This window comes from Molossus molossus, unplaced genomic scaffold (genome assembly GCF_014108415.1).
Source record: "Molossus molossus isolate mMolMol1 unplaced genomic scaffold, mMolMol1.p scaffold_m16_p_11, whole genome shotgun sequence".
NCBI lineage: Eukaryota > Metazoa > Chordata > Mammalia > Chiroptera > Molossidae > Molossus > Molossus molossus.
The window spans coordinates 80,191,684-80,210,039 of record NW_023425346.1 but is presented as its reverse complement, the minus strand read 5'-3'; the positions used below and the strand labels follow the sequence as shown (position 1 = coordinate 80,210,039).

Here is an 18,356-nt window from a genome sequence, read left to right as displayed (position 1 = left end):
AGGAAATTTTTTGATATTTTGTTCAGATAGAGTGGGAGGGAGAGAGAGAGAGAGAAACATCGACGTGAAAGGGACACATCGAGTGGTTGCCACCCACACGACCCAACCAGGGCCGGGGACAAACTGCAACCGAGGTACGTGCCCTTAGCGGGAACCGAACCCGGGTCTCTCCGGACCGCAGGTCGACACTCTAACCGCTGAGCCAAACTGGCCAGGGCAGGGCAATCATTTTATATAATAACAGATATACAGTACATTTGAAGGTATTTGAGGAAGACTAAACCTAAAACATTCACATTCTAGGGTTACAATACTCTTTTTTAAAGACTTTAAAAAACAGACACTAAAATCTTGTTTAACCATTGAAACTTTATTATCTCTACCTTTATGGTATATTTTTATAGTTTTCCTCTTAGAGCATAACACTTACCTTTCCTAATAAATGTATTATGTGTCCAAATGCTGAAAGATAGCACTCATATGTATTATAGAAAGGTTTTTGGAATGTAAGTGTTTAGTCTAGTATAGACTTCAAGATTCAGCTTAAGAAGTTTTAGAACGGCTTTATGGAGTCTCATTTTTTTTTTTCCTATTTTGCAAATATTTCTCTACCTTACTCAAAATCCCTTGTGTAAACTTAAGTTCTACATATTGCACCAATATCTGCTCTTTAGAAATAATCAGTCCTGTATTTTTACATTCATGTAATAAAGGAAATCTTACAGTCTGTTAAAGTGATCACGCTTGTTTCAAATACTGAAACTTTTCTGGAGGATGCATTTTAAGATTTATTTCTACTTTATAAGATTTTCTAGTTCAATAATTCGGAATACATTTTTATGTTATCTCTATACATGACAGCACAATTTTTGGCTTGATGGATGTTTGACAACAGTTAAATTATTATCATGAAAATATTATTATACTAGAAAAAACAAGACTTTCAATTTTGTCGATTGTAATATGCAGGCACTTATAGAGAATTCAATCTATTTAATACAAACGAGCATTACAAGTTTATACAGACCATGTTTCACCATGCACTTTACAAATTGTTATCCATTATTTGTTTCAAGATAGAAAAGCATTTTAAAAGAAGAGGGCTCTGCGGTCCAGACAGAACCAGGTTCGGTCCCACATAGGGCACCTACTTTGGTTGCAGTTTGTCCCTGGCCCTGGTTGGGTCATGCGGGAGGCAGCCACTCGATGTGTCCCTTTCACGTCGATGTTTCTCTTTCTCTCTCTCCCTCCCACTCTATCGAAAAACATAAATAAATAAATAAATAAATAAATAAATAAATAAATAAGGCCTCAGAGACCAGTTCATAGATTTTTATTTATTTTTAAAAGAAAACAACAGCAACACCAAACAACCCTCCGTGTTATATACACTTGATAGAGTTTGACAGAAACAGAGTTCGTGGAAGACCAACACAGCAAGTAGGGCTGCACACAATGTATTGCAAAGTGAAAATATGCTATAGTGCTATTTGTTTAGATAAATTATGCTGTCGAGTTTAGAGACCAGTGAGCAGGACATGCACACATTTATTTATGTATGGAGGGCCGGGGGGCTGAGGATGGAAAATGTAGAAAATGCGGTGAAGAGGATATCCTAGCAGTACAAAGAAAATAAGATTGGCTCTCCTTGTGAAAAACAGAAAAAGATGAACTGTGGGGTAAAGGAAAATATTTCAGTTATAGAAAGAAAAGTTGAAAGACTTCACTACTGTCAAAATAGCTACCTTGACACAACTTTCTATGGCACACTAACATAGAAGTACACACAAAGCATTGAGTCCAATAGTATTAAGCAGCGAGACCTTCTAACATCCAGTTGACAAAGCTGATTCAATAATCATGGGAACCAGCTGCTACCTATGTGCGAGTTGAGGACCAAGGGAAGGGAGAAGGAACAGAATCTGGTTAACATGAGCCTGTTACAAATGGCCACTCTGCAAGAACTAGACGGACTGAGGGTAGGAATGGGGAGACACTTTGTTTCAGACGGAAATAATGATTCACTTGTGAAACTGGACAGGAAGTATGTCCTAATGGTGACGTTAAGGCAGGTGTTGGAGTAAATCATTTGAACTAAGACCAAAAGCACCTGTTTTCTTATTTGTACAACGAGGAAATTAAGATAAATCTCTAGTAGAGTTATTGGTTTTAAAGAAAAAAAAATAGAGGAGCTAATGTATATCCATCACATGTCAGTATCTGGTATATACAAGGGGCTCAGTAACTATCAGCTATTAGTACGATTATCAGAACTTTCTGCAGTTATGGTTTTAGATTAAAAGGGAATAACCTATTTCAAGCTTTACAATTTTTCTCAACTGACTTCCTCAGTAAGACTTAAAAAAAATCTTTAAATCCTGTAGGGCTGAGGAACAGTTTCACGCTTAGACTGCTGGCGGGAGAGAGAAGACAAAGGGTTGTAATAAGCGGAGAGGAGGCGGCAGTCGGTGTTCTTCCGGGACTGATGCACAGATCTGTCATATCCAGTGGTGGGGCGATGGACTCCAGGACACAAACAGCCAAGAAGTGCTTGCATGTGACATGAGGTCTACCTGACGGGAAATGCATTGTTGATGCAAATATATTGAGTAAACATCTAACAAAGAACTTGTTGATGGTGGTGGGATTTACACAATTCACTTGAATTCAACAAACATTAATTGAGAAGTTCCAACGGGGAAGTTCTGCAAGGGCAAAACCAAGGGCCTGAGGCGTTCATAATCCAGGAGGCAGGTTGAGATAGGTAATAAAAACAATACAATACAATAAAGCAGAAGTAGTAGTAATAGTGGTCTATTCTCAGCGGAAGTAAGCTGTTACGTGGGATGCCATGTGCTAACTGCATTCTGGGTATTATAACATGCACTCATATCAAATGTATAAAAGCTTGCATCACTTCCATTTTATAGATAACTACACTGATGCTTAGAGGGATTAAATAATTTATCTAACATCACATCATTCATAAAAGGTACAGTCAGGACTCAAATTGGAATGTACTGCATTCCAGAGTAGTGGTTCTAAACCACCGTGACATGTTTCAAAGTGGAAGGGCTTTCTGATGAGGGTCAGAGGAAGAGGAACAGGATCAGAAAGGGAAGCTGGTATCAGGAAAATCTTCTGGGAGGAGGTTGCATTTGAGATGGAACTGAGAACAGCAAATGGATCTTCATTGAAAATGGTAGGCAAGCCCTGGCCGGTTTGGCTCAGCGGTTAGAGCGTCGGCCTGCGGTCCTGAGAGACCCGGGTTCGGTTCCCGCTGGGGGCGCGTACCTCGATTGCAGTTTGTCCCCGGCTCTGGTCGGTTGTGCGGGTGGCAGCCACTCGATGTGTCCCTTTCACGTCGATGTTTCTCTCTCTCTCTCTGTTCCTCTGCCCCCTCCCCCCCCTACCTGAACAAAAATGGAAAAATGTCCTCGGGTGAGGATAAAAAAAAAAAAGAAAAGAAAATGGTAGGCAAGAGGGCACAGAGAGGGCATGCACAGAGAAAATCAGTCTGCACCGAGACTGTGCACCAGGATGGTGCGGGCGCACAAACTGGGGCCAGAGGGGAGAAGTGGAAGGGAGGATGGAGAGAGCGAGGGAAAGAGAAGGTGAGAAGGGAAAGAGAAAGAGAGATTGATTGACTGATTGTGGTGGGTAGGAGATTAAGCTGAACCATTAGTTTGACATCAAATCTCAGAGCGATATGTCAAATTCCACGCTGAAAAATTCACACTTAATGTTGTAGAAAATGGAGTCACTGCAGATTTTAGAACTAAGAAGTGGTGTGATGAATGCTGTGGTTTAGATATATATACCTGGCAGCGATACGTGTGATCAATTAGAAAACGGAAAGACAAGGAGAGATTGGTGCTGGAGACGGGAATTAGTAAATTGTTGCAATCATCTACCTGACGGGAAAGAGGGCTTGAGCAGCGATGACAGGAACGCAGCATGAAAACACGGGGAAAGGCACAAGCTGTTCTCAGATGGACTCCGCCAAGGATTTGCCAAATGAATGGAAATAGAGGCCAGGGAGAGAGGGGATAAAACGTGGGGGCAGGTCAGGCCTGGAAAGAGGAAGTCTGGAGGGGGCGCATGCGGAAAGTGCCAAGCAGTAAGGTAAGGCTGGGAATGAGAGAGAATTTAGGGACAAGGTGAAGGTCTCTGCCACCCATCACTTGCTATTTAAAGGGAAGCTAAAGTGTAATTTTATATATAAGAAAGCAAGCCACTAGATACCTCTTGCTTCACTGTCTTCTTAAAATCAAAATAAATTAAATGGTGTTTCATCAGAGATAGGTGTTGTAAGACTATTTGGAGACTACCCTCGAAGTGTTATTTTTCTGTAAATGAAAGTGTTTGTGTTAATTATGGGTAAGTAGTTAATAGTTATGTTTATGATTTATGAAGCAATGTATTTTATCCATTCAGTCAACAAATATGCTGCTATTTTGTTCCAAGACCTATATTGGGTGTCAGGAACACCTTGGTGGGTCCATAGTCCTGTTTGAAAGAATGACAAATAGTTACAATAAACTGTAGTGTGTGTGGTCATGATAATTGCAATAGCAATTACTGTTTATTCAGCCTTTCATTTAGCATTATGCTAAGAGCAATTGCCTATAATGTATGTCACTTAATCTTTACAGTAATCTATATGATTATGATACCCATTTTCTATACTAAAAATATTTTTAAAAGGTTAAATCATTAGCCCATGGTTACATGGGTAGTATTCAAACTCAGGACTCAACTATATCCAAAGGTTTGGGCCCTAGGAATGGTTTGATAAGTTATGTGATTTAGAAAATGCATCAGTTTATTTATCTGTAAAATAGAAGTGATGTAGTATTTATAGATTTGACATGAGTACAAGTTATAATGCCCAGAATATAATTAGCACTGCCTCAAATAATAGCTTATATTTTACCCAACAGTGAATTGTGTGATCAATTAGAATAAGGAGAGAAGAGTTAGTTGGTTATTATAATAGCCTAGCTAAGAAGTAACAAAGGCTTGAGCAATAACTATGGGAATTAAAACATAAGAATGAGTTCAAGACATTTAGAGATGAACTCAGCAAACAATTTATCTAACTTCTATGCCACCAGCAGGGAAGTCAGCCCAAAGTCCTATGCTCAGGCCAACTTCTGTGGGATATCAGACCTCCTTGCCCTAGGAGAATGCTGACCAGGTAATTCAGCTGTAAGTGGCTTCATAATTTCTCTTCAGTTGTTTCGTCATCATCCCATCCTGGCCAGAACCAATGTCCTCTCCTGGAACGGGAACCTCCAAGTTGCCCTGCTAGCTGTGTTCCATGATGTTAAGATCCTCCTCGTCCGAGAAGGTACACAGAGCAGGGAACACTGGTCAAAAGATTTGGGACAAGAGTGATATAGATTGGGTCTCTAGAGGTTACTTAATTGCTCTGAACTTTGCAATTTCTTAGCCTATTAAACATGATGACAAACTCATGGGAAAGGTTGTTTTGATAAAATATAATACATATATTTTAATTAAAGAATATTATTTTTTTAAACTCCTAAACTCCATTTCTTTCAATTCCTTGTACCTAGCAAAAGCTTCACTAATTTGTTTATGCAGCCGTAAACCAAACAATTGTCCACTCTAGGACAGCTATCCACATAACATTTAACCAAGATGTTAGCAAACTTCAAAAAGCTAACATTTAAAAAAAAGTGAAATTAAAGTTAAACAGAATAAGAGTATTATATTCATTGTTTCTATCTCCAAAAACCATCTTATCAAGCTTCTAGAAAGACAGGGCTCTGGAGATTTTCTGTTCCAAATTTTTATTATTGTGCAGCTCATTAATCAAAGACACAACCTATATAAAGAGTAACTATGTCGTATGGCTATAAATTACAAGCTCGAGGAAAATCTACACAGTAAAGCAGCATAATGAAAGATGATTACATATGTTTTTTTTACAGCTAATGCCATGTACAATGCTCGGAACCTATTAGTAACCGGGCTGAATTAAAGGAATGTTGGCTAAATGAGTGACCATCAACTCCAGAAGCATCGCTTTCTAGCGCTGAACCCAACAAGCTATTAAATATGAATTCCTTTCCTTATGCAAAATTTAAAGCAACTTAAAAATGATACTAACATGATGATGACAATGATAATGATAATAACAGTATAATGGTAGCAACAGTAGCAAATACTCCCAGGGCTTACTCTGATCCAGGCACTGTTGAAAGTGCATTACCTTTATTAACTCATTTAATCTTCATACCCATCCTCTGAAGGATTTGATGCTATGTCTGGTTACAGATCAGCAAGGAAGGCAAAGAGCGATGAGTGGCCGGCACTGTAAGCAGCGAGGCTGGGAAGCGAACCAGCGGCGGCCAGGGCGGGCCGCACAGGAGCGCAGAGAAAAGAAGTGCTGGTAAACATGGAGCAACGGGCTTCATGTACTGTTTCTTACATTTAAACATGAGAGCCCTGGACGGTGCGGCTCAGCTGTTCGAGCATCGGCCCGCAGACCAATGAGTTGCAGGTTCGATTCCGGTCCTAGGGCACGTACCTTGGTTGCGGTTTGTCCCTGGCCCTGGTCAGGGTTATGTAGGAAGCAACCAATCGGTGTATCTCATGTCGATGTTTCTCTCTGTCTCCCTCTCTCGCACTCTATCTGAAGATAAATAGAAAAATATCCTCGGGTGAGGAATAAAAAAAAAAAAAAGAAAAATCTTCATTTATAGGTAGCATTCATTTTATATATGTCGAATAAAATATTGCAAAATTGTTAAAACACAATGCAAAACAATATTCAAAGAGCTAATGTCGAAGTAAAACACGCAGCCAAAATAAACCCTGGAAGGTGTACTTTCTTTTTTTTTTTTTTTTATCCTCACCTGAGGATTTTTTCTTCCATTTTTTGTTCAGATAGAGTGGGAGGGAGAGAGAGAGAAACCAGAAACATCAACGTGAAAGGGACACATCGAGTGGCTGCCACCCCCATGACCAACCAGGGCCGGGGCAACCGAGGTACGTGCCCTCAGCGGGAACCGAACTCGGGTCTCTCTGGACTGCAGGCCGATGCTCTAACTGCTGAGCCAAACTGGCCAGGGCTGGAAGGTGTACTTTCTACTGTTGTTCAAAGAGAAGAGAAAATCTATTAAGGAATCCAGGCTGCAGAAGAATTGGAGGATTGAGACTCATTTGTACCTATGTCAGAAAACTCTCGTGTCACATAGAGAATACGAGAGAAAAGAGTAATTAAATAATTAACTTTAGAATTGGGACAGGTTTCACTCCACTATTCTAATTATCTTGATCTTTCTATAAAACAAAAACAACTATAAACTGTTGAAGGAACAGACACTGAATGGAAAGAAAATACTCCATTCACTTGAAAAGAATACCTCAGTGCGTCCTTCGTTCTTGGCGATGTCAGTAGTTCTGTCTGTACACCATTCATGACTTCTCCATCTTCCAAGTTTTGTGTGGAATCCTGTAGAGAAACAACCCCATAAGCATGTGGATGCTATGCATATAAAATTGGAAATTTGAATAAAATGCCTCGTCATGCACGAGTGAATGGTTATATACAGTATGCTCCAGTTTCTCTGAAGACTGGAAACAGGTGTTAAACTTTTCAGTGCTTTCAATGTTCTTTTCTCTCCCGTTTGGTTTCTGAAATACTCAAATGGGCCATTTACACAAGGCAATATGTTAAGAGCTTTGGAATACATCATTTAGCTTCCTGCTACTCAACCATAAGCTTTTGGGACTGAATGTTTTCAATCAGCAAGGCAAAGGGGTACCAAGGGGAAGTGCCATTGGCAGGTGGTGATGTATTAGCTTTAATGTACTGTACTTGCTTGCACCCCCTCCCCCAGTGACACTAAAACCTAAAGAAAGCAAAATCCATGGGAAGAAAATGCTGCCTGGCAAGGTCACTTCTGTCAGAAGTGAAATAGGAATATTGCAGACAAAGAAATCCGGAGCTCTGCGTTGGTTATGCGACTTGGACTGTGAGAGTGATCTTCATCACAGAGAAACCAAACGAACCATTTAATTCCTAAAACGGTAAACACTTTCCCACCGCGGAGTGGTAAGACTCTCCCACTGACGAGAGGCCCTTTGCTCCAGGACAGTGGCAAGGCTGAGCTGGATGTCACAGAGAGGAGAGAGCAGATTCCAGAAAGCACACCTGATAGACTCTTACTAATGGAAGACACCAGTTCGCTGTTGGGCTTTGGAACGGTACTTGAATAAGGGATTCTGCAGATGCACTACTCTTCAGAAGCAGGGTCACAGGTAGATAGCTTTAGCCATGGACTTGGGTTTCAATGAAACAACAAACCACGTGGAGAATGACCCATTACCAACCTCGCCCCTGCAGACAAGCACTGCTAGATTTGAGCACACCCTTTCAACAACAAAAGTCAACAGGTGAGTTGAGTGTTGGCCACAACAAAAGGAGGTTAATATTTTGAAGAAAACAAGACACAGAGCCACAACTTAAGCAGTTTGTCATAGTGAAATGAGTGAAAACAAAACAAAACAAAACAAAACCCAAAACAAATGTATTTAGCTTTTAGACTGAGTAGCAACATTTCATATAGGGACTGGTAATTTTGTGAAGGACTTGGTCTACATAGATTTTTTTTCATATAATTGTTTTCTCTTCCCCACAGAGATAAGGAAAGGAAAGAAAACCCTATTAAGATTAAAGAACACTTTTTAACCATAGCTGGTTTGGCTCAGCAGTTAGAGCGTTGGCCTGCAGTTCAGAGAGATCCGGGTTCGGTTCCCTCTAAGGGCATGTACCTCGGTTGCAGTTTGTCCCGGCCCTGTGTGGGTGGCAACCAGTTGATGTGTCTCTCTCACATTGACGTTTCTCTCTGTCTTCACCCCTCTCTCCCTACTGCGCTATCTGAAGATAAATGCAAAAATGTCCTCGGGTGAGGATTAAAAAAAAAATAAAGAAATAAAGAACACTTTTTAGTTTAAGTCACCAAATCTTAAAAGATGAATGTCTTTGAAAACTTTGGAATATTCATATTCTTATGAAGAGCTAGGTATATGTTACATAGAAAAGATACAGGGTTGGGCAGTTACAAAAACATTAGGAAGACAATTTAACACACTATTTGCATTTGTGGTTATCACACATATCAGAACATCTGATGACTACATCTATGCCAAAATCATTAACGTGTCTGCCTCTTTCACCCCAAAGGGAGCTCCATGAAGGGTGAGGATTCGTCCTGCCCTCTACATATTAAGCACATAACACACAGTCTTCCTTTAGAAATGTTCATGGTAGATGAGCTGAGTGCTACTGTGTGTGTTTTCAAATGCTGCCAATAAATTATTCCAAAATTTAATGGATTAAAAAAACAGACATTGTCTCTCATTTCCTGAGGGTCAGAGGTACAGAAGCAGCTGTCTGGGCTGCTCTGGGTGGGACCACACGGGAGGAGTCAAGGTGTCCTCGGGGCCTCGGCTCTGATCCTCCAAGGGCTTGCCTGGGCCTTACGACCTACTTTTTTTTTCCCCCTTATAAAAGCCTTGTTAAGATATAATCCACATAACATTAAATTCTTCTTTTTAAAATGTACAGTTAGTTCAGTCATTTTTAGCTTCTTCAGAGTTTTGCAGCCATCACCACAAATTTCAGAACAATTTCAAAGCCCCTAGAAGGATCGTCATACCTATTAGCCCTCATTCCTCATCACCCCCCAGCCCCAGGCAATCAATCTGCTTTTGTCTCTAAGGATTTGCCTATTATGAACATTTCTCATAAACATAATCATAAGATATGTGGCTTCTGTCATGTAGTATTATTTTCTCAAGACTCGTCCATGTTGCACATGTATCAGCAATTCCTTCCATTTTATGGCCAAATGATATTTCACTGTGTAGACACACATTTTGTTCACCCATTCAACGTGATGGGCCTTTGCTTGCCCTTTTGCTGATCATGAAAAATGTTGCTATGGACATTTGAAATAGTAGTCAATTATGAAATAATGTTAGGGAAAATGAGTCCTTGTGTAGACACATGTTTTCAATTCACTTGGGAATAAACCTAGGAATGGAACTGTTGGGTACTCTATGCTTAATATTCTGAGAAACTACTATACTATTTCCATAGCCCCAGAGCAATGTATGAAGATTCCAATTGCTCTGTCTCCTTGCCAACACTATCCTTTAAAAAAAAATGTTAGCCGTCCTTTTGGGTGTGAAGTGATTTCTGATTTGCATTTTTCTAATGTCTAGTGACACTGAGCATCCTTTCGTGTGATAATTGAATGGTTGTAAATCTTTTGTTTTTCTTCTTATCCTCACCCAAGGTCATTTTTCCATTTTGTTGTTGTTGTTGTTGTTCAAATAGAGTGGGGAAGGGGAGAGAGAAACATCGGACCTGAAAGGGACATACCACCGAGTGGCTGCCTTTCGCAGGACCCCAACCAGAGCCGGGGACAAATCTCAACTGAGCTATGTGCCCTTGATCGGAATCGAACCCGTGACTTATTGGTCTGTGGGCCAACACTCTAACTGCTGAGCCAAACTGGCAAGGGCCATTTGTATATCTTCTTTAGAGAAATGTCTAGTTACATAAATTTTTATTAATAAGTTGTAGGAGTTCTTTAAATAATCTTATGCAAATTCCTTATCCTATATCTAATTTGCAAATATTTCTCCTATTCTGTGGGCTGTCTTTTCACTTTCTTGATGTACCCTTTGAAGCACAATAGTTTTAAATTTTATGACATTCAACTTACCTATTTTTTCTTTTGTTGCTTGTGTTTTTGGTGTTGTATCTAAGAAACATTGCCTAATACAAGGTTACAAAGATTTACCCCTATTATTTTCTTCTAAGAGTGTTATAGTCTTTGTTATTTTTAGGTTAATTCCTATTTTGAGTTAACTGTTATATATGGTATAAGGTAGGGGTCCAACTTCATAATTGGCATATAAATATCTAGTTGAGCCAGCCCCATATGTTGAAAAGACTATTTTTCCCCAATTGAATTGTCCTGACAGCCTTATCAAAACTCAATTGGCCAAAATGCACGGGTTTATTTCTGGACTCTCAGTTCCATCTCACTGACCTACATGTGTGCCTCATGCCAGTACTACACAATCTTGATGATCATAGCTGTGTACCAAGTTTTGAAACCAGGAAGTCTGGGTCCTCCAAATTTATTCTTTTTCAAGTTTGTTTTGGCTATTCTGGGTCCCTTGCATTTTCAAATGTATTTTAGAATCAGGACATCAATTTCTGCAAAAAAGCCAGCTGGGTTTTTGATAAGGATAGCAATGAATTTGTAGACTAATTTAGAGAGTTTTACCATCTTAACAACTAAAGTCGTCTAATCCATGAACAGTTAATAGTGGCAGTTGGTTGAAATAAATATTATTTTTGGTTGAAATTAGCATAGATATGTATCCCCAGGATGACAAAGAACAAAGTTGGGATCTTTGCTATAAAGTTTTACCCCATTTTGCCTTTGTTCCCTACTCCACATAGAACTTCATGTTGAGCCCTTACCAACATAAGAAAAGACCATAGTTTCTGGTTCAAATCAAGATTCTGTAAGGTTAAAAAGACTTATCTTCTAGTTTTAGTTAGATGGTAAGTAAAGATTCTATTTATGTCAACAACATACTTAATGCTCCAATTATATGGAAATGTCAATTAGAATTTGAAAGCGATATTGGGCCAATTGCAACATAATAATCTGCTCAAGGGTAATTCTGAACTGACTACAGTTTTAGAGCAATCATGTCAATAACCACAGACCTAAAAAAGAACACACACACAGACTAATACGTCTAAGGCAACAGCTGAGCTATTTTTTTTTATTTACTTAAAATTTTTAAAAATGTAATCCTCGCCCAAGGATATGCTTTCACTGATTATTTTGAGAGAGAGAGACATGGATTGGATGCCTCCTGTATGCGTCCCGAGCAGGGATTAACCCACAACTAGCTATGTGCCCTGACCAGGACTCTAACCTGCAAACTTCTGGAGAATGGGATGACGCTCAACCAACTGAGCTGCCCAGCCAGGGCAAGAGTTAAGCTATTTTTTAAAACAACTGATTTTAGAGAGAGAGGAAGGGAGAAGGAGAGAGATAAAAACATTGATGAGAGAGAACACTGACTGGCTGCCTCCTGCATGCCCCCCACCAGGGATCAGGCCCAACCTGGGCATGTGTCTGACTGGGAATCAAACCGGCGACCTCTTGGTGCATGGGTCGATGCTCAACCACTGAGCCATACCAGCCGGGCAAAAGTTAAGCTATTTTAAAAGTAGCATCAAAAACTCTTTGCTGCCCTGGCTAATTTGGCTCAGTAGTTAGAGCGTCGGTTCGTGGACTGAAGGGTCTCAGGTTCGGTTCCTGGTCAAGGGCATGTACCTGGGTTACAGGTTTGATCACCAGCTCCCTCTTGGGGTCATGAGGGAGGCAACAGATTGATGTGTCTCTCTCACATCAATATTTCTCTGTCTTTCTTTCTCCCTCTCTCCTTTACACTCTATCTAAAAATACCTTCTGGTGAAGATGAAAAATAAACATGCAAACAAATAAACAAAACCTGATGCTTTGCCACAGGTAAAAAAAAAAAAAAGGGCAATAACTATAGGTTATCATCTCAACTAATGGGCAGTGTTTGCCAAAATCATTTCTATATACTGCAGTAACAGAACCCTTTGATATTCTCTCGAGTTGAGGCAGGCAGACAGATGCTTTGGGCATTCTAGGAGGACACAAAGCCAATTCCAAATTTGCTTCCACAACTGCAGCAATACAGTGCTTCAAGAGTTATAGGCCCAGGCCGTGTATTGCTTAATAGTATGCATAAAATATTTTCCAAATATTACATAATAATTTACAAACAATTTAAGAGCACTTAAGATTTCCCCTCAATACATTAATTACATAGTAAAATAGTCACAAAACAACAAATACCTAAAAATTTTTTTTCCTCATAGCTTATTTAAATAAGTTTGAGAAAAATTTGTAAAACCGTGATTTTTAAATTTGGAAGTAAAGGGGGAAAATATCTGATTATGAAGAACTGGGGTATAAACAGCTGGTGCTGAATGGCCACTCTGCTCCTCAACTTCAGGCTCGAGGAGTGTTATTCATGTAATTTCAAATCCTCAAACTCGCCTCCGAAACACAGTGGTTTGGAAAGCTCCATACTTAATTTTATTAATAAAATTATTACAATTTATATATATTTATATATATATATTTAAATTGATTTTTTAGAGAGAGAACGGAGATAGAAACATCAATGTGAGAGAGATACATCAATTGGCTGCCTCCTGCACGCCCCCTACTGGGGATCAAGCCCACAGCCCAGGCATGTGCCCTGACCAGGAGTGAACCAGGACCTCCCAGTCCATGGGATGATGCTTAGTCCACTGAGCCACACCAGCTAGGCATACAATTTTTACTTTTAATGTTAATGTAAAATGGAGTGATATGATCATCCGCACAGCATATAAGAGCATAGTTATTACAAAATGTATTTTGTCTTTGGTCACATTACAAGCCTTTGCTCTCTGATCAAGTTCAGCAGAAGGTCGTGTCTTACCAACCAGGCAGAGACCTTTAAGAACCTTGTCCTTTACCTTTTTTTTCTTTTTTTTTTTTTTTTATCAAAAAAGGGAACATATTATATATGGCTCTCACAAGAGACAAGTTTAATTACTACAATTTTTAAAAAGTGAACATTTTTAGCAACACTTTCAGGATCATGGGAGCATTTCTGACAGCCAGAATGAGTTGGATTCAAACATCCCTGCACTATTTTTAGCTTTAAAATCAACACTTACATAAATATTCCCAAACCAATTAGCAGCAGCTGGGAAGTAAAGGTGTTTACATTTAGTCAGCATAGTGCTAACAACTGCCAGTGCTCCCGGCAGCATGGAGGGCCAGGCACCGGCGCCCGCCCCTCTCCACGCTGCTGGCTCTAGACAATCCTTTCACATCGCACAGTTGGTGTAAGTCACTGATTTCATACAGGAAAGTGTGTTCATTGTGTAGCATCAGGAAGTGATACATCTCCAAATACACTTAGCACTTTAGATAAAACTCTTTGGAAGAAAACACTACCCAGATTCTCATTGCTTTTCTCTAGTTGACCACAGCCATAAAACAGTATTATAAACAGTTTTGCAGCTCAGTTTTTCATCTCTCAGGTGAGAACTAAAATAGATGTCCCTTTGACTTATACTAGGTGAAAATATACAGCCTTGATTTTATCCCACTCAGTGCATTTTACCCATATTTGAAATTATGTGCCCACAAAATTTTAACTGCTATTGAGTTATGTTTCAAAAGTTCAGGTGCATTTGAAAACAAGATTTGCATTCTGAAAAGTCAACTGAAAGTGTTTTATTTTACTTAAAATTGCACATGAATTTTGGGATGAAAGTAATAGAAAATTATACAGAGAAGATCTGAATGCCATACTTATGTGTCTGGTGCTCATACATAAATATAATGTAAGTTTTAAGATTAAAATTCAAGGCATAATTTTAGAATATTTGTTTTACTTTTTATAATAAGAATATCTGTGCTAAGTAAAAACAAGTTGTGTTTAATAAGCACACATATGAAATGAACATGCATTTTAGAAGTCAAGCACTGTTATTCAAGCATGATCTAATATATATTCTTCATGGAAAAAAATCTCTCAGGTGGCTTCATAGATACTACCCCAAAATGTTTCAGTCCTAGCAATTTAACATGCCCATAATTCATTTTATATATAGTGCAATAAGTAATTATATATAATAATATAGTAGAATGTAAATTATATAACATAATAATTTAATATAACATAATATAATGTGATTATATATAATGCATATTAGAGTGTATATTTATAGTCTAGAAATTGGCAAGACAACTAGAGATTTGAAAAGTGCTAAATTACAAGTTTCTTAAGAATAAGAACAGTATTTTATTTCTTTTACTTTTAACAGAGGTCTTCAAACTTCAGCATGAATCAGAATCAACTGGACCTTGTGGAAAATACGGACTCTGGGGGCCCACCTGATGTTCTAATGCAGTAGGTGTAGGATGAGGTCTGTGAGGTTGTATTTCTAACAAGTTTCTGATGCTGCTAGTCAAGGAACACCACTTTGAAAATGCTGCCTTATAGTAACTAGTGCAGATCCTCACAAATCCTGAACAATGTAAACAACCCTGGAAAGACATGCTAATGACATATTTTGTAGCTGAGGAAACTGAGACCCAGCGGGAGACCTGCCTGCTCCCTTCACTTACTGTGAGAGTGTCAAAGCCAGAATCCAGGCTTCCTGATTCTCAATGCAGTGCTTTCTGTATACCAACGTAAATAGTCCTTGAGTTCATGAGTGTTGACCTTATTCATGTTATGGATCCTTTTAACTTGCAATAACATTAGCAAAAACTTTAACAATGTATTGGATACACTTTACCTTCCTTTCAAAGATTTCAAAACATTCCACAGGTAGCTACATGCATATGCATAACAATCCTAAATAATTCTTTGGCATGCTTATTCCAATTTTGTACATGTACATATTCAAGGACAAAAAGATTGCTATCTTGTCCCAGGTGAAACTAAGGGTCAAAGAAAGAACCAAGATTACTCAGGGATCATGTTTCCTAAGATTTAGGTTTGCACCTAAGCTTGGTAAGTGTATCTACCTGGTAATTTCTCCCAGCTACTGATGTTAGACAAATGGGGTGAGGAAATGGTATCCTATCATGAAACATTAAAAGAAATGACTTACATGAAAAACTATCAATTGTTCATTATTCTCGAAATTAAGCTCTAATAATAGCATTTTAAAAGTAAAATGTTATTTGTTGGGAACACAATTAATTAGATTATAAATAATCTGACTAGTCCCTTGCTAATCTTGGAAGCAGGTAAAACTATTAACATTAAAGGGTTCAAAGCCTTGGTTTGTGAGGTGTGTGAGCACACATTCACACACTCACACGGGGTGTTACCTGAACACACGTGGAGTAAAACTGCACTGAGCCTAAACAATTCTGGGCTTTGAAAAATGCACTAAACGTCACCAGCCTTCCCGGTGACTCTCGCAGAGCTCCTGCAGTTGTGATGCCTTGCTGCACAGATTAAATACCAGTGACTTTCAGCCCGGCCGCGTGGCTCAGTGGGGTGAGCATCATCCCATGGATTGGGAGGTCCTGGTTCATTCCTGGTCAGGGCACGTGGCTGGCTTGTGGGCTTGATCCCCAGTAGGGGGCGAGCAGGAGGCAGCTGATTGATGTGTCTTTCTCACATCGATGTTTCTATTTCTCCCTTCCTCTCTCTATAAAAAATTAATATATATGTATTTAAAAAATACCACTGACTCTCAACATACTCACAGTTGGCCACACTTTCTGTTCACCTGGTTTGTATCCAAGAGATGCTGATAGTTAAATAGATTAAATAAAAATAAATTTGAAAGGAGAAAGACCAAGGTACAGTAGTAAAATTGAGCTCTGGTCTAAGGCAACAGAGGTTCCAACCGTTTTCTCTTTGCTGTGCCTGGTGACACAGGCTTACTTTCCTGGTCCCACTTTTACTGACTATAAAACGTGGACAAGAAGATTTCTGTTTCTTTTCCAAGTATCACATGTCCAGAGCTCAGTGAAGGGACACCAAATGGTCAGGCAGGTGAGCTCTTGCTAAAGAAGCAACAACATTCCCCAACAGATACATTTAAGGCTGATTATTTATTTGAACAAATGTTTTCTTAAAAAGCTTTCCTTGAGAAGAAAACTCTTGCAGAGACATATAATTTTATGCTTTCTCAAAATACTGATTCTAAATAACTTTTGAGGAATAAATCCATGGCAAGTCCCTCCATTCCTCATTGTCTTTCTTCATATTTTCTATGGATTATATCCATAATCTTGGATATCTCAATGACTTATTACTGTTAATAAGTAGCACATTTAGAGTTTGTTGTTAAGACTTTCCAGTATTTTGATTTGTATTTGAGAAGGCAAATTTTGAAAATAAAGGAAAAAAAACACACGCATATCCTTTACACATTGTACCCTGTTGAGTTTTTTTGTTTGCTTGTATTTGGTTTGTTTGTTTTTTGGTAGAAATTTATAAAGTGGCCTTGACCCAACCTAATACCAGGCAATCAAAACATAGCTGTGAGTTTAAAAAAGGGGGAAGAAGGCAAATTCGGTTTTGTTCTTGAGATGTGAGTGAACTAGACACATTGACCGGTCTCATCCAGGTAGCAAATATGGAAACCACTGTATTTCCTACGCTGGACTTGACATCCCCACGACGATGTAACTGCACAGTGCCAGGTGGGCACCGGAAATACCAGGGGAACACTTTGTAAAGCATATGGTTGTCTAACCACTACGCTGCACACCTGAAACAGTACAAAACAATACTGAACGTAAACTGTCACTGAAAACATTTAATTTTTAAAACATTTTAAATTAAGAAAAAGATAGGCACGGCTGACGTCAAGCCCGGCCCCTCTCGTGACAACACGAGACCACGGGGCGCTGCTGCCCACGCAGACACCTGCCATGAAAGCTGCTTTCGGGTCCTCAGAACTGTGGAGGTTCAGAAGCTCAACAAGGACACTCTGCAACCCCTACATTAATGCGCACTGTTTCTTACACTCCAGAAACACATTTTAAAAACGCTCAAAATAAGAGTGGAAAACAAAAGCCTTTTTTCAAATACGAAACTGACACAAACATGTCACCAATGACCACTCTGATTTTACTGGGTTATTTCCCCCACCCAGTTACAGTTCATTTCCCCTGGTTTTCTCTTTTATTAAATGCTACAAAGCCATGTGGGCCCAACACTTAGGTGCATTCAAATAATGCTGATTATTTCTGGAAGGGTGGAGGCCGGACAACACAGCCCTCTCCCACACAGCCTGCTACACACCACACGCCCATCATCAAACACACGAGCAGAGGTGTTGTAAACATCTGCTTCTCTCCCATCTAATCTCTAATTAAACTACATCATCTTCTCAAATATTTAGAGCACAGGTCTGTCAGAATGGGGGTTCGATGGCATGAGGGCCTCATGTGCAACTACAAGCCATTGCTTAACTCTGGTAAATATATAAAGACCAGGAAGTGTGGATAATTCTGCAAGTACAAAACATTTCTAGCGGAATCACTTTCATTCTGCTGGCTGAAATATATTTCAGTCAGGGCTGACTCTAGGAAATGCACCATAAGCTTTTAAGTAAAGCTATACAGACCCCCGGTTTGGACAGGACAGAGCAAACATGTACCCCTCACTGTTAAGGGGGTACTTTCACTGGCTCCTGCGTTCCCCTCACGCTG

General features: G+C 39.3%; 1 protein-coding gene across 1 annotated transcript in view; it reads right to left on the bottom strand.

Annotated features, from left to right (window-relative positions):
* The window catches only part of PARD3B (par-3 family cell polarity regulator beta), a 979,738-nt gene that overhangs the window by 448,570 nt on the left and 512,812 nt on the right, over positions 1-18,356 (bottom strand). The window contains exon 5 of the mRNA XM_036254726.1: positions 7,398-7,486. Coding sequence (XP_036110619.1) covers positions 7,398-7,486 — 89 coding nt within the window. The remainder of the gene's footprint in view (positions 1-7,397; positions 7,487-18,356) is intronic.